The sequence below is a fragment of the Pseudocercospora fijiensis genome (genome assembly GCF_000340215.1).
Source record: "Pseudocercospora fijiensis CIRAD86 unplaced genomic scaffold MYCFIscaffold_5, whole genome shotgun sequence".
Classification (NCBI taxonomy): domain Eukaryota; kingdom Fungi; phylum Ascomycota; class Dothideomycetes; order Mycosphaerellales; family Mycosphaerellaceae; genus Pseudocercospora; species Pseudocercospora fijiensis.
The window spans coordinates 4,271,377-4,286,514 of NW_006921536.1; the positions used below are offsets into that span (position 1 = coordinate 4,271,377).

The 15,138-nt window shown below is 51.3% G+C and overlaps 7 protein-coding genes across 7 annotated transcripts; 4 read left to right on the forward strand and 3 right to left on the reverse strand.

The window, feature by feature from the left end:
* Window positions 1-3,022: 3,022 nt before the first annotated feature.
* MYCFIDRAFT_40412 (uncharacterized protein) lies at window positions 3,023-4,003 on the forward strand (the record flags this gene model as incomplete). Its single annotated transcript, XM_007928807.1, has 4 exons — window positions 3,023-3,183; window positions 3,257-3,322; window positions 3,376-3,466; window positions 3,515-4,003. The coding sequence occupies 4 exons, from the start codon at window positions 3,023-3,025 to the stop codon at window positions 4,001-4,003; spliced, it is 807 nt and encodes a 268-aa protein (XP_007926998.1).
* A 152-nt stretch (window positions 4,004-4,155) lies between these two features.
* Window positions 4,156-5,386, reverse strand: MYCFIDRAFT_175842 (uncharacterized protein; the record flags this gene model as incomplete). Its single annotated transcript, XM_007929497.1, has 2 exons — window positions 4,156-4,209; window positions 4,241-5,386. 2 exons carry the CDS (start codon window positions 5,384-5,386, stop codon window positions 4,156-4,158), a joined length of 1,200 nt encoding a protein of 399 aa, XP_007927688.1.
* Window positions 5,387-5,434: 48 nt separating this feature from the next.
* Window positions 5,435-6,889, forward strand: MYCFIDRAFT_175843 (uncharacterized protein; the record flags this gene model as incomplete). Its single annotated transcript, XM_007929498.1, has 6 exons — window positions 5,435-6,386; window positions 6,421-6,541; window positions 6,582-6,620; window positions 6,649-6,721; window positions 6,760-6,843; window positions 6,878-6,889. 6 exons carry the CDS (start codon window positions 5,435-5,437, stop codon window positions 6,887-6,889), a joined length of 1,281 nt encoding a protein of 426 aa, XP_007927689.1.
* A 102-nt stretch (window positions 6,890-6,991) lies between these two features.
* Window positions 6,992-7,782, reverse strand: MYCFIDRAFT_16596 (uncharacterized protein; the record flags this gene model as incomplete). Its single annotated transcript, XM_007928718.1, has 2 exons — window positions 6,992-7,646; window positions 7,700-7,782. Coding segments are annotated over 2 exons (738 nt in total), but the record flags the coding sequence as incomplete, so codon positions are not given.
* Window positions 7,783-8,514: 732 nt separating this feature from the next.
* Window positions 8,515-11,391, forward strand: MYCFIDRAFT_59482 (uncharacterized protein). Its single transcript, XM_007928893.1, has 3 exons — window positions 8,515-9,908; window positions 10,260-10,772; window positions 10,835-11,391. The coding sequence occupies exons 1-3, from the start codon at window positions 8,873-8,875 to the stop codon at window positions 11,257-11,259; spliced, it is 1,974 nt and encodes a 657-aa protein (XP_007927084.1). The 5' UTR covers window positions 8,515-8,872; the 3' UTR covers window positions 11,260-11,391.
* A 29-nt stretch (window positions 11,392-11,420) lies between these two features.
* MYCFIDRAFT_138822 (uncharacterized protein) lies at window positions 11,421-13,045 on the reverse strand (the record flags this gene model as incomplete). The annotated part of the gene is made up of 3 exons (XM_007929500.1): window positions 11,421-11,570; window positions 11,610-12,901; window positions 12,958-13,045. Coding segments are annotated over 3 exons (1,530 nt in total), but the record flags the coding sequence as incomplete, so codon positions are not given.
* A 1,617-nt stretch (window positions 13,046-14,662) lies between these two features.
* MYCFIDRAFT_121393 (uncharacterized protein) lies at window positions 14,663-15,073 on the forward strand (the record flags this gene model as incomplete). The annotated part of the gene is made up of 1 exon (XM_007929501.1): window positions 14,663-15,073. A coding segment is annotated over one exon (411 nt), but the record flags the coding sequence as incomplete, so codon positions are not given.
* Between the last annotated feature and the right edge of the window lie 65 nt (window positions 15,074-15,138).

Consider the following 15,138-nt stretch of genomic DNA (forward strand, 5'->3'; position numbering starts at 1 on the left):
ACGACTATATATTAGTAAATGTTATATATACTATCTTGTTTTATACTATAGTTAATAGTCTACCTCTAGGACCGCTCTATACTAAGAGTATCGCAAGTCTACTAAGGAGTCCTAGCTAATTTAAGAGATATATAACTGCTAGTATACGTATATTAAGACTATAGACGAAGCTAGTACCCGGCTTTCCCTTATATAACCTGTCCTAGACCTATTAAATTATCTCTCCGAAGAAGTAAAAGGTTAGCTTAAAACCTCCGAGCTACTATATTTAGAAGAGTTCGTCTATAAATATAAACTTAACTAGTTAGTTTACTTACTCCTAATAACGAAATCGAGTTATAGTATAAAGCGGTTTAGTAACGAGGGACTATAATCCGCTACTATAAGTATAGGTAAAGTATTTAAAGTAATTATATAAAAGTAAAGTAACGAGGTCGAGATTATACTATAAGTAGTCGAGGCTATAGTAAGAAGTCTTAGGAGTAGGAGAGGTATTATATAGCTCCTTCTCGAGCAAAGAGGAAGCGCCTATAATCTAATAGAATATCCCTATATTATAAACCTTACTATCTTATACCTATTTTAACTACTCTCTTAGTTCTCGAGTAAGAAGGCGCTAATATAACTCTATACTCGCTTTAGTTGCGTTTTATAGATCGATTAACTTAAGATGTAAAACTGTAATATATTTAGAAGAGGGCTAATTACAGAAAGCCTAAAGATGAAGTGTGTACAGTTGCAGCCTCAGGCATCATGCACGTGATAGCCTACACACGCACTTCAAGTAGAGGCTGACTCGGACGACAGCGTGGTCGCCATCATTGTCTCGACGGCATCTCCTTCGGCACGTCCATCCTCAAGGCCATTCCACAGCATCGTCCCATATTCTGAGCATCCTCCCAAGCCCAACAGCGACAAGAAGCGGGGTATCGGAAAGGCCAAGCACGGGAACAAGAAAGTTCCTCGAGCGACCAAGATGAGCTCAGTCGTCTCCGCGCGTTCATATATGTTATCTCGTACCTGGGTGGGACAGTGGACGGTGTATCGCACCCCGCGTGGTGCAACGGCCCGACACCCCTCCTTGGCCCTTGTCAGCCGGACCACTTCCGCACAAGGCTGTGACCGCTATCCGACGATCGGCTCGGAAAGAAAAAACATCGCTACACCCGGCAGCACTCTTCCTACGCCTAGTATCTTTGTTTTCCAGCGCCCTCGAAGTTGAATCCTGAGGCATGTGCCTAGGTCCGTGCACACACGCGGCACCCTATTTAGCGACTTCTCGCTTTTTCCGTAGACACTCAATCAACCATCGAACACACTTCAAGTGGTTATGAGCCCTCGACTGCTTCCGACCTGAGACAAGAAGAACACCCTCCTGTAGAAGCAGGGGGTGCGACCAGGAACAAGAACAAGACCTAACCAAGACCGACAACTGAACAGCTAAGCGCTGCAACTGAACAGCCAAGATGGCCGTTTCCGACTCGACTACTGCGACTGTCGCGACTGGCGGCATTCGCAAACTCACACCTACCAACTATCCCCTCTGGAGCGTCGACATCAAAGCCCTTCTGCGGCGCTCTAAGCTGGCTAAGAAGGACGACAACAAGAACACCGACAAGTAGTACTGCGACTACTGCAAGAAGAAGCATGGTCCAACCTGCTTCAAGAAGAACCCTGAACTGGCGCCTGACTAGTACAACAATCTCAACCAACAAGCCGCCAATTTGGCTATTGCTGTACCAGAGAATGACCCTCGACCTGGTTCAGAGCCAGCAACTAGCAAGAACTGGGCCTTCTGAACCGACTGAACCTGAACCGACTGAACCTGAACCGACTGAACCTGAACCGACTGAACCTGAACCGACTGAACCTGATACGACTGAACCTGACACGACTGAACCACGACTGAACGGCTGCTTTAAGCACCCACCTGCAAGAAGCAGGGGGTGTCGTGGCTACTGACTGAACCGCAATTAACACTTAAACCTGCTGGATGCAGGGGGTGCGGCGGACTGACTAAATGGCCATCTAAGGGCAAGATGCCTGGGCTACTGACTGACTGAACAACCATCTAAGGGCAAGAAGCCTGGGTTGCTGAAACCGAACAACTATGTAAGGGCAAGAAGCCTGGGCTATTGACTGACTAAATGGCCATTGTAAGGGCAAGAAGCCTGGGCTATTGACTGATACCTCTTTGTTTGATTTGAGCGACTTTGTATTCACCAACGTGCCTTGCATATGCACGAGGGGGTGAGTTGAATCCTGAGGCATATACCTAGGTCCGTGCACACACGCGGCACCCTATTTAGCGACTTCTCGCTTTTTCCGTAGACACTCAATCAACCATCGAACACACTTCAAGTCTCGAGCCTCGACGAAGGGAGGTGATGGGTGACGGGCAAGCAACGTTGATTCTGTCGCTGTCCTCAGAGGCGGTGAGTATGTTAGAGGCTTGTGCGGGACCAGATTCCGGTTTATTGGGACAAGATTCTGATTTAGTTAGTGGGGGAAAGCATGCTCCTCTTCAGATTGAGACTGTCTCGCGATTGCTATTATGCTTATCCGTATGGCGCGAGCGTAGCCCCAGATGTGCTCATAGCAGGGCTGCCATTGCGAATTCAATAATATGCGAAACCATAAGCTCACTCCATGCTCTTATCAGTCGAATCACAGGATCTGAACTTCACGAGATATCATCACACGAACGACATGCGTCACAGGCACAACGCATGTGAAGAAGCCCTGCAAGACGCTAGACTCCGCATTTGCGATGAAATAACTTCAGCACATCCTTGAGCGATGCTATACACTTCATCATTCGGACAGGCCTTCTGTACCCCATGCCCGGAACCCATCCGGTTGCGTAGGACACTCATCCGAGTTTGTGCCCACTCAACATGTCATAGAAGGGCTCCATGCCCTCCCAATATTCTAATCTCTCCTGAGCATTCAACCTTTTCTGAACGATCCCGAGCGCTTGCTTGAGCACTTTGGCCCTGATTGCACACACAGAATCATCACCATGGCAGGAGAGAAGGAGATCCAGACCGATGGCTTTGCTCGTCTTGAGACGGCCCAGAGTGTGGTCACTATTCCTCCCGACGTTTTCGAGAAGCTTTACCTCCAGCCTCAAATGCCTGTCAAGGGCGAACTTCGAAAGACATTCGCCAATCCAACTCCAGTGTAAGTCTTCCACGAGATATTCGCTCGCGAGATATGCTAAGGGAAATAGGGCGGTTGCCGGCTTCTTGCTCAGTGTGACACCTCTGTCTACCAACCTTCTTGGATGGCGAGGCTCTGGCGGATTTGGTGCTGCTAGCACGTAAGTCGCCGACTCGTATCAAGCGTAGGTGTGGAACACCCGGTACTGACCAGCCCTTCTAGTGGATCCTATTTTTTCTGCGGTGGTATGCTCATGGTTCTGGGTGGCGTCGGCGAGTACTTCCTCGGCAACACCTTTCCAATGGTAAGTTGACGATGCCACTTATCATGTCATGATACTGATCAGCCTTAGGTCGTCTTCCTCACCCTCGGCTCTTTCTTCCTGACGTTCGGTTCAACCCTAGTCCCTGACTATGGAGCCTACGCAGCCTACGCCACAGACCCGACCAAGCCTGCCTCTGGCCTTCAAAGCCCAGTCTTCTTCTCATCCTATGCCTTCTTCCTGCTCGGCTTCGCCATCCTAACCTTCATTTTCTGCATAGCAGCCGTTCGAACCAATGCATTGTATCTGGCTCTCATGATCCTCCTGGTCCCGACATTCGCGTGTCTGGCTGCTGCTTTCTGGAAATATGCCGAAGGCGATATGAGTGCTGGACTAAGGCTGCAACATGCAGGTGGTGGATTGGCCTTTGCCCTCGCGCTAGGTGGCTGGTACCTATTTGCTGCAATGATACTTGCTTCGGTGGACTTCCCAGTGACATTACCCCTGTTCGACTTATCTACGATTGTGCCTGGAGCTTCGGATCTGGCCAGGGCAAAAGTAAAGGGCTCACCAGTCTGAGCTTGTTTCCGTACTACGAGGCAGAAGAAATGACATGAAGTGTAATGGGAAGGTAATTTAACTACTGTTGAGGATATTTAATTGGACGAGAAATATGATTGATGAAAGGAAACGAGGAGTAACGAATTCGAAAAACTAAAATGAGATACATATCATGTACAGAATGAACGACGTGAAATTTCACACACCGGTCCATGCCATTTAATCTAAATCGTACACCGTCTGCCACCAAGCCACGATGTCGAAGCCAGCAACATCTATTGCTTCGATCTGACGAGACCAGATGCCCGCATACTCCGAGCAGTCACTACTTAACGAGTCCGTGGAGTAGACCGATGAAGAACGGCGCTTCTCGAGAGGACGAACATGCTCGACCGGCAGCTTCTCATCGCTCTCTGCTTTCGACGAACTAGCAGAAATCGGCTTTAGCTCGACATCATCGTCATGCTTTTTCTCGACAACATTCGTATGCGTGCTCGGCTGATCCTCTACATCCCTCACATGGTGTTCCGTCTTGTTCCTGGTAAATTTGAGTTTCAGCCTCAAACGGAATTTGTATAGGATTGTACCTGCGGTGATCAGCAGAATGACCACCACGATGGATGTGATGCCTGCGGTGACGGCTGTGCGATCTAGCGGAGGGCCAGATTTTGAGACTGCTGGTGTACTGCTGATGCTGGGTGTTGGTGAACTGCTAGTAGTAGATAATACAGCTGTGTGCAAAGTTGTGCTATCTTTCGATGAAGATGCTATGGTGGTGGAAGTGCTCGGTGTAGAGTTATGCCGCGTTGTTCTCGACGATATGCTTCTGGATGAAAGTGTACTTCTCGGGACAGGGAGTCTTGTTGATGACGTGATCTTGAAGTATGAAGACCGTTTGGTCGATGAGAGCCTGGTCGATGAGTGTGCTGCGGTTGTAGAAGATGTGGTATAGCGGGATCTCGTCGCTGTTACCACGAGTGTGACTGGATCAACAGTCGACGGCGCAGTTGGCTTGGGCTTGCGGGTGACTACACTCGTCAGTAATTCTGTAGTAACAGCTACCGAAGGCGTCAGGATGATAGAACTGACTGCCATCTTGATGCAATGCTTCAAAGTCTTGCCTGCAAGACTAAGTAGGGTGATTACCTTGAGCTTTAGAGGAGGATATCGCTTGGATGTTGTTCCGTCCCTGCCAGTGACAAAGCAATGATCCAAACCGCGATGTTCTCTCTGGGCCTCATACCCTCCGGTTCTGATGTTGCGCGGAATATATGTTAGCCACTTGCAGCGAAACAATGTATTGTATCCAATACAAAGGCCACAAAGAAAGCTGATGCATGTATCAAATCCAGACAGTGAACAAAGACCGCCGTGTTCTTTCAAATTACTAATTTTGGCCATCCGTGGCTATGAGGGCAGAGGTTGGTGCTGAGTACGCCGTGAAAGTGAATGCTTTCGCCAAAGCCATGCCAAGCTTTGCATGTGCCTAAGGTTAGCGCCTCGAGACCAACTACTGACCTTCTCGCGCTGCAAACACAGCTTGTACATCGCACCACAGTCTGCAAAAGTCAGACATCCGCCAACATGGCGACGCCAACACACACGACGCCCTCGGCAATGACCACTCCAAGGAACGCCGCGACCCGAGTCTTCGGCATCAGCGAACTGCTTGAAGTCATCCTCGACCATGTCAGAGCCAACGCGCCGCCTAAGACTTTCTTCAACGGCCACCACTTCCAAAACGCTCCATCTAAGGCGCTCATAAAGTTGACTGGAGTCAACCACACCTTCAAAGCTTGCATTGAGCAGTCCATAATCCTGCAGAAGCACACCTGGCTCGGCGAAGCCGATTGCATCGTATCGAATCCAACTTGCCTCTCAATCCCAGCTGTGTTGGTCGACCGCAAGCGCCAGACGACGGTCACTCAAGCAGCACACATCGCACCACTTCTCTGGTTCGTGAGTCGCCAGCTAGGCTGTCCGCTCACCAGGCTCGATTTCGACAATATCACCAAGACCTTCCTCATGCACTTCAACTTCGATACTTCCAGCAACTGCAGCACCGTGGAGTGGGACCACTCTTTCTCGTGGGAGAACATGCGCGGTGTTCGTGGTCCACCAGGCATCAAGATCTTCATGGTCATCACCGTCATCTTTGACAACAAGGGCAAATCCGAGAGCTACATGAAGGGATTCGAGCTTCTTTGTATGGACGCTTACCTCGGGGAATTCCTTCAGAAGATGCGTGAGATTCACCGGTATGGTTGGTCGGAGCACCTGGCGATGCGCGATTTGGACATCATGTCGGCTGAGCGAGCAGCAACTAGGCGAGTAGACAGTACTCTGCTGCTGCGAGCTGCTCTCGAAGGCGGATGGAGGCTGAATGAAGTGGACCGCATCAGTGAGCGCGAGGGCTTTGTGATTTGGTAGAAGAGGCAAGCGGACGACGAGTGATCCCGCTGGATGCATGAGCAATCTCTACAATCCAATGCTTGCTGTGGGCATGAGATCAAGAGTGCTGAGACCTATTGTCGGCCGTGTAATCGAGGATGAGAAGTGATTGTCGGTAGATCGCATCAAACTCTTGGCCGTCTAGCTCTTCCATCAAGAACCCATCGAGGCTGGAGGGTCCAATGTGTCTAATCCTGTGCTCAGCTTTGCAGTCGAGAGTGGGAAGTGAAGCCTGATGGATCGAACGTATGCTTTCCTGTCCAGCTCTTTGGCTCGACGTCAATGGTGATAGTAGGATCAGATGTGTTCAATGCCATTCACAGCGTTGTGAGCGAGAGCGAGAGGTGAGTGTAGACGGATCACAACCATCTCGCCCTCTGCAGCTCCCCTTCTCAACTTCAACTATGGTTGTATCGTTTACGCAGGCAGTTCTGTGCTCAGCTTTGCGATTGAGCGTGCTGCGCTTTCCTGGTTTGCTCAGGGAGCTGGAAGGGGCATGGATGCTGCACAAGGGTATCTGTACAAGTCGTCTGGGTATTTACCATCCTCTTACGGCGGTCCACTGACTTCCTGAACACTAACACTGTTCTGCCCTCTCAAATCTCCATTTAAACTCAGTCCCGGCCCATTGGTGGAGCTCAGTACGACCTCATGTATATCCTTCGGCGTCTTATCCGCAACGCCTGTTATATCCTTCTTCACGTTCTCGATGAAAGCTCGAATGTTTTTCTGCATCTGCTCTGGCGTGAAACCAAGCTGGCCAATGCTTAATCTTACTGTCCCCATCCTCTCTCTGTATTCGCTGCCGCCAACCATATCCCGTACGGTTGATGCCACGTCTTTCACCACCGTACCCAGCTTCGCACTTGGCATGAGACCTCGCGGACCAAGGATTCGTGCTACGCCAGCCTTGCCCAGCTTTGGGAGAGAGTCGGCGTGGCAGATGCATCTGTCAAAATCGATCTTGCCTTCTTTGACTGCCTCAAATACCGTCTCTTCACCAACCAAATGCGCTCCTGCTTCGTGTGCAGCTTTGCCAGCGGGCGAGTCAGGATTGGCTATGACGCAAATCCTGAGATCGGTTTTGACAGGATGCGGGAGTCGTAGGCGATTCCGTACTACTGCGCCGTTCTTGGGGGTCTTGAGTCGAAGGTGAATTTCGTATTTTGATGATGTAGGGTTTCGACCGACTTCTGCAGCGCGGAGGTATCTGCATTGCAGTTAGCATAGACTCCAAGGTAAGTGTAGTCATACAGCCCATACCGCATAGCGTCCACCAAAGAGAATTGGATGGCATTTTTCAGATCTGGCACACGATAATTGCTACTCGATTTCTTTTTCCGCCGAGAGGCTGGCACATCTTTTCGCTTATATTTGGCAGCATTGGCCGACTGTACTGCGGTCCGGACTTGCGTTTGGCTTTGGATAGGGAGCAAGAACGATGGGAGGATGGTCGGACCGATGCGTGACTGCGAGGTTGATGCGCGTGGTATCGAAGACAGGCAGGAAGGGCAGTATCGTGAAGCGGAGGCCATGGTGGAGTGACAGCGTTGAAGGGAGGTCGAGGTCGATGGTATGCTGTGGCTGTGGCGGTGGTTGTAGGCGCGGTGGTGAATCGTGATGGTGAAAGATGCGGGAGCGGAGGACCGAAGCTCGGCCGAGAGGTAAAGTACCGTACCGTAGAATACACAGTTGTCGCTTCCTCCACATGCAGTACACGCGCTGTATCCTCGTCGACGCCTCTCGACATCTCGCGTCGCGTCGCGTCGCGTCGCCTCCCGAATGTCCATTCGCATTATTGTCTTGGCGTTCACATGCTGTATATATGAGTGTCATTGAGTGGCCAGCAGCCTCAGCTCCGTCCAAACTCAACCCTCCGGCCGATCCAATGAAATGAACACGTGTGCCTGTGTCTATGCATACCGCTGCGCTGCAGACATGGGCGATGCGATGATTGCCATTGGCAATTTGGAATGTCACGCCGCCAGGATGCCTCATGGCAGTGTCCACTCGTTGCCCGTAAGCGGCGAAGTCGTTCGGCGTCTGCAGCATTCCTGAACTGCTCATTCACTGCCACGGCGCCAGGGCCGATGTCAACTATCGATGTGATGAGTGCCGACACGCGTGCGAGCGCCAGGAATACTTCGATTCACATCACGCCCGAGACGACCGGGCGTAGCGTTGGCCCGTTGGCTGTTGGCTGTTGGCTGGTAGGTACCATGCTACATCTATCTCCTTCAAACGCCCAGAGAACTGCTACCCACGAGCCTCTGCGCATCTCGACGCCGCCCGCCTTTCTCGACGACGCAGCTCGCGACACCGAACCGTCAAGCGTGCCTACCAAACGAGGCAGTGTGAGGCCTGCAGGCAGATGCTTCTCGTGTGACTTGGACAAGGCCTTAGCCATATCCGCCGCCGACATCGATCGATTCAGAGATGGCGCTTCAACCGCTCTCCGTTGGAGATATCTTGATGCTAAGTCAGACCGCTTGGAAGATTGGTAGAGCTTTCACACATCGCAAGAAGAGTGCGCCATCTGAGTTCACCGGGGTCGAGCGAGAAGCAAATGGACTGAGTGAGGCCCTCAAGCTGCTTGCCGAAGCTCTGCACGAAGATGGGAGCATCTTATACCATGCCAACGACCCTACGAAATCTGCCGTCAACACCATTCTCGGCAGCGCTCACAAAACGCTTGACGACCTCGAAGGCTTCGTCGATCGATATCAGGTCATCAGGAAGAAGGAGACGGGAGACGGCTTCGTAGTAGAGCGAAGTTGGAGCGAAGTGGTTCTGGCCAACTATCGAACATTCAAATGGACGACAGAAGGAGGAGATATCGCCGACTTGCGGAATATGCTCGCAATGCACACCAATTCAATCAATTTGACCATGCAAGCGTTGCAGTCTCGCTCATTGTCGAGATTGGAGAGGACAGTCATGCCAATGTCGGAGAACATCGCGAGCATTCACGATCGGGTCAATGGCGACCTTGGCGTGAAGATTAACGACCTGCACCAGATCATCATGGGTATCGCTAATGGCACTCCTTCATTGATCGCTAGAGACAGGCAGATCGGGTCAGGAAGTGTCAGGGACAGCTCAAGCACAGTATCGACACTCGAAAAGTCGCTAATGCTGCCGGAGCAGGACCAGAAATTGTTGGAGCCACCTCCACGATCATCGAGCTTTATGCCCCCACGCCAGAAATCCTACCCGCGTGGATCCGGAAATGCGACGAAGGTTGCCGCTTACACGACGGGAACTGCCAGTGTGAGGTCAGACGGAGAGGATTCAGCTTCCTATAGTGCAGAATATCCACAACATGGTCATGCTGAACATCAGCGGCGTGCCATGGACTGGGGCTTTGAGACCGGCTCGCCGATGGTGGCGCGAGGCAGTATCGCTGATGACAACGATGCACAGTTCGGAGCGTCACCGAACGACAGCGCGTATGGTTCGTTGTCTCGCAAAAGTTCGATGCGGAGGGAGTCGGCGACATTGCCTGCGCTGTTCAAAGCTGTCGAAGATGAGTACAATGCTGCAACTGCTGGAAGTAGTCGAAATGTGGAGCAGCGAGACCATTCGCCAGGGCATTCACCCAAAAGTTTCAAAACGGGTAAAGTGAAGAGGCTGTCGTGGCGCGCGTCTTGCAGTCCAGCACTCCTACCACCTCCTGCGATACCAACGAACGACAATGATGGCCACGACTCACCAGCAACGCCAGCGTCCATATTCTCAAACTTGCAACGGACTAAGAGCAATATTGACGAACGACCACAAACCGCCAAGTCTGCCACGAAGTCGATACACCGGCAGACCATAGGATCGCGATCCGTAGGCACGAACGAAGGTCCGAAGTTTGAAAAGCAACTGTTTCGCAACGCTGCCATCCTGTGCGACGTCCGGGGCAAGCTTGTGGAGTATGCTCACTTCAACTCCGAGCAGCCTGATCCACGGTATCAGGTAGAGATGCTGGAGGCATGTAAAGAGGCCAGAGTAGTCGTGATCCGAAAACGAGAGAACCGAGAGCACGGCGGCACGAAGGTCGTCACATCAATCTGGTGTATATCGGATGACGGCGAGGTACGACTTCAGCAGAAGCTGTCAGAGACTGGGGAGACAGTCCCATACTGCTCCTACTTCGAATCAGAAAAGGTCTCTCTGCAACCAGACGATCCGAAAGAGGACATTGCGCTCAAGTTCCACTCCGAAGAATGGGGACATATGCTGAAAGAGGAGAAGAAGACGAATTGGGTCAATTACTACTTTGTGTCTGAGAAGGATGCCGTTGCGTTCCAGTCTGCCATTTACGGGCGCATGCTGATGGGAAGCTATCGTACGACCAAGACAATTGTGCTTCACGAAGGCCTCAAAGGCGCATTCGCCTTCGAAGAACAGTTCGCCAACATCGAATGCTCCGACTTTGGGAAGATGATGGCGTGTCCACTCCAGGCGCTGCGGGCGGTGTCCTGGCGCTAATGCATATCAGCTCGAACTTCGGAGAAGGCTGGGCGAGATGGTGGATGAATAATAGCAAGCAGCAGGTGAAGATCAAAGAGGACGGAGCAAAGTATGCCAAAGTCAAGGGTCTTGATGTGAAAGTCGTGAAGCCCGGCACGACTGCGGCCCAGATCGAGCGCACAAGAGTAGCGTCATTCGCCGGTGAAGAGGTCGCCAAGATCCAGGCTGCGACCAAAAAGAGTTCAACACTAAAGCAGGTTGGAGGCATCAGGATCGAATTCAAGTCCGAAGAGGAGCGTAATGCATTCGTGAGCATGGCGAAGAAATGCCAGGAGAATCTCATACCATTACCTGAACTATGATGATGATGAGGAGGAGGATGACTTAATGATATGTTTCCACCACATGATACCATTTCGCGAAGGACTCAGGACGCGACACTACAGCGCGCTCATATGACACGAGACAGTAGAAGAAGGGAAACTGTACAAAACACCCTCTCCTCACAAAACATCCCCATCAATCACTCCGCCCTCCACTCCACCTCCCTAACCTGCACAGGCATCCCCTCCCTGGGCTTCGCCGCCCCAACCAAAATCTGATACAACTCCTCCCCCTCAACATCCTGCCTCCCCATCCGAAACGTCTGATCTCTCGCATAGAAACTCCCATCCTTCCCCACAACCTCTAACCCTTCTCTATCCAACCTGACATCAAACTCAAAAGACCGACAAATCAAAGCCAAAATAATCTTTGTTTCTAAAATCGCCAAGTTCTGGCCTAAACAGCTTCGAGCACCGATTTCGAAAGATCGAAAGGCGCCTTCGGGGATTTTGTGGGCGTTTTCCGGGAGGAACCGGTCGGGACGGAAGGTGTTGTAGTCTTCGCCCCAGACTTCCGGGTTGTGGCCTAGACCGTAATGGATGAGCCAGATCATGTAGCCTTCTGTTGGGTATTTCGCTCCGGTTTTCTTGTCGTGTAAGAAGAGACCTTTTTGGCCGTTTCGGGGTGCGGAGGCTGCGGGGAAGAGACGGAGGACTTCTTTGATGACGCAGGTGGTGTATTCGAGTTTGTTGAGGGAGTAGGGGTCGGATTTTATGTTGGAAGCTGTTTGGGATATGGGGCCAAGGATATTTTCGTGTTCGAGGCGGAGACGTTGGAGGACCTCGGGGTGTTTGCCGAGCATGTACATGGCGTAGCAGATTGTGCTGGAGGTTGTGTCGTGGCCCGCAAAGAGGCAGATTCGGATTTGGGTTATGGCTCCTTCTTTGAAGGTTTTGTCGAGGGCTTTGGGTTTGGTGCCGATGCCTTTTTCTGGATGCGTGTTGGAGGAGAGGTAGCTGTCTAATGCCAAGTCGAGCACGGTCTTGCGTCGTTGCTTTTTGATTGTTGCGATGTCTTTGGATGCAAATTCTTCGTCGATAAGTTTGCCAAGATATTGTTTCATGAACCTGTCGTTCTTCCATCGACGATAGATGCCATATGGTCGCCACATTTGGAGGGGATGCATTCCCTGATCTTCGTTGGGTAAGAGGTGGACCTGTTCTCGAAGTGCTTGAATGAATTCGTTATCACCGCGTTGCATGTTGAAGTGTAGATCAAGCACTACTTTGCCAATGATGTCGATGGTAAGTCGCGTGGACGCTTCTTCCAAGCGGAAGATTTGTTTCGTTTTGGCCCTTTCCGATAATATGTCGCAGTAAGTGAGACAGTCGTCGACTATGCCAGGTACCAGAGTCGTGAGATGCTGTGTGCTGAATCCGGGATTGAACATTGATCTCCATTTCTTCCACTTCGCTCCATCAATCGAGAGCATGTCATCTTTGCCACACAGAGGTTCGAGGAATGTTCTCAGACTTGGGTGTTTCAGCGGCTGATGTTCCACACTGAATTGTTGACAGATGTCCGGATCCATGACAGCAATGAACGGGTCGCTCATCGGCCACACGTCGACATAGAAGAAAGAAGCCAGTCGATGTTTTCTCCTGACCAGCGCTGGAAATACTGCAAGAATCATCAGCGAGTTGAACGAATGAATTATGGGGGTGATATTGGCTGACCGTGAGGATGGACACGACGAGGCAATGCCATTGCTACCTCGGCCATTACTTTCAAATTTCCAAGAATCCATGAGTGCGGCGGTCCAGGCTATTCGTGTTAGCTGGAGGTGCCCAGATCATAGGGAATTAAAGTCACGTACCAATGCCCTGTGTCTCTTGCGAATTTGATAGCCGATATAGAAGAAGCGGCCTAAGTAGGCAAGTATGATGGCGCAAATGGCCGTAAGCACCAGCCTTATGTGTAGCTGCGGCATCGTGCACGACGTTGGTTCAGAGTTGGCGTCCGGATGCTTGCTCGTCCAAAGCTGATTTACTTATTGAAAGCCGTTGGTTCTTAGCCGAGTCTTTGCCCTGCCCTGCCCTGGTTCAGCTCCTCCTGCACGGGAAGGGAAGCCATGTCAACTTTTGGATTTGCAGTCCAATTCTGAAAGAGGGAGATGGAGATTCTCTACTGAGAAACGTGTGAGGTTTATCATACTGCCATATACCGTTGGCCGCTCCGCATGCCGTCATTTGCGCCAGCCGATGGCTCGTAACGTTATTCTACTACTTGTGCATTGCCAAGATGTATTCTATGAAGCCTGATAGATATATCTGAGATGAATACGCTTCACTGAACCGCCCAAACTCGTACGTTTGAGACTTTTGCAGAGTAGGCTGGCCAGTCCAGGTCAACATGTGAGGCTGAGACGGTCGTCGTGACATTGGTTCGGGAGTCACCCCCTTGGTGACCAACCATGAAAAAGACGCCCCTCGAAGAGTCAGTATTGCATCGCCCTTTGAGATCAGCAGCGCCCGTATTGTACGTCGTGATTCCACTTTTCTCTTGGACATTTGAGGCTTGCATGGCCTTTGCCGTGGCACTGCAATGATACAGTCACCCGTGCGAGTGCGCAGCCTGATGCGGCGAGAATTGAGATTGAGCGCCGCCGCCTTCCACGCCAGGCTGAACAGTGGTCAACAGGTGGCCAAGAGCAGGCAGGGGCAGTGTCAAGCTGCGTTCAACGGCTCCGTCGTACGCCCGTCTGTGCGATCAGTGGGAAGTCCACACCGACAAGGAAAGCATTCTGCCATCATTTTGAGCCAGTCTTCTTTGCGTCTCGAACAGAGCCTTCTCTTATCGGCTCAAAGCCTCCTCTCCTCTCATTCGCCAATGCATATTCTCTCGGGGACACCGTGTGTTTAGATGCAGCTCGAAGCACATCGGTCGCTCGAGGTCGGGAAATCGTTGTATCCTTGAGAAGCTGCCGAGGTCTTGCTGCAGGTGGCCCTGGCCTTGAACGCTTCTGCACGCCAATGTCTGCGCTTACGCTTACAATGCCGGCGTTCTTTGAAGCAATGATCTGATGTCAGTTTTGAGCATTCCAGGTTGTAGAATGCGAGGATGGAAGGCCAATGGAAGCTGTTTTGCGCATTCCACCGCGATTTGGTGCCCCAATAAATATGTCAATGAAATATTGCTCAGCTACATTTGACTAGGCCAAGGTAGAGCTCCAAAACAGCGCAAGGTAACTAACAAGGTCTGTGATAGAACCTCCGTAACGACATCGGAGACAGCACTTTTCTTCCCAGGCATCACATCGCAATGTTTAGGACGATCCGGGTAGCTTTACCTGCCCGGCCTACCCGGTCTTACTTCCGGACGGCGTCTCGAAGAGCCCAAACGAATCAATCCACCGCCTGTTCTTCCAAAGAAGCATCACGAATAACACGAATCGAGTCCCGAACACCACGCTTCCTCCGCAAGTACCTCACTCCCCTACGCAATGCGCCCATCTCCCACATCTCGGCATTCCTGATCCTTCACGAAATCACTGCCATCGTACCCCTCTTCGCCCTGACTGCCGCCTTTCACTACACCAACTGGCTCCCACCTTTCACGGAATGGAAGTGGTTCAGCGATGGAATGACCAAGTTCGGCAGCTATCTGCGCAAGAAGCGATGGATCGGAGATGATAATGGTCGCGGAAGTTGGTTTGGAAATGGGGAAAATGCATCGCGCATTGTCGTGGAAATGGCGACAGCCTACGCTCTTACCAAGGCACTGCTACCATTGAGACTCGTCTTGAGTGTCTTGGCCACGCCGTGGTTCGCCAGATGGACTGTACTACCTATCACGAATCGCATCTCGAAGCTGTTCAGGCGCAGCAAAGCCACACCATTGAAAGATACAAATGCTGC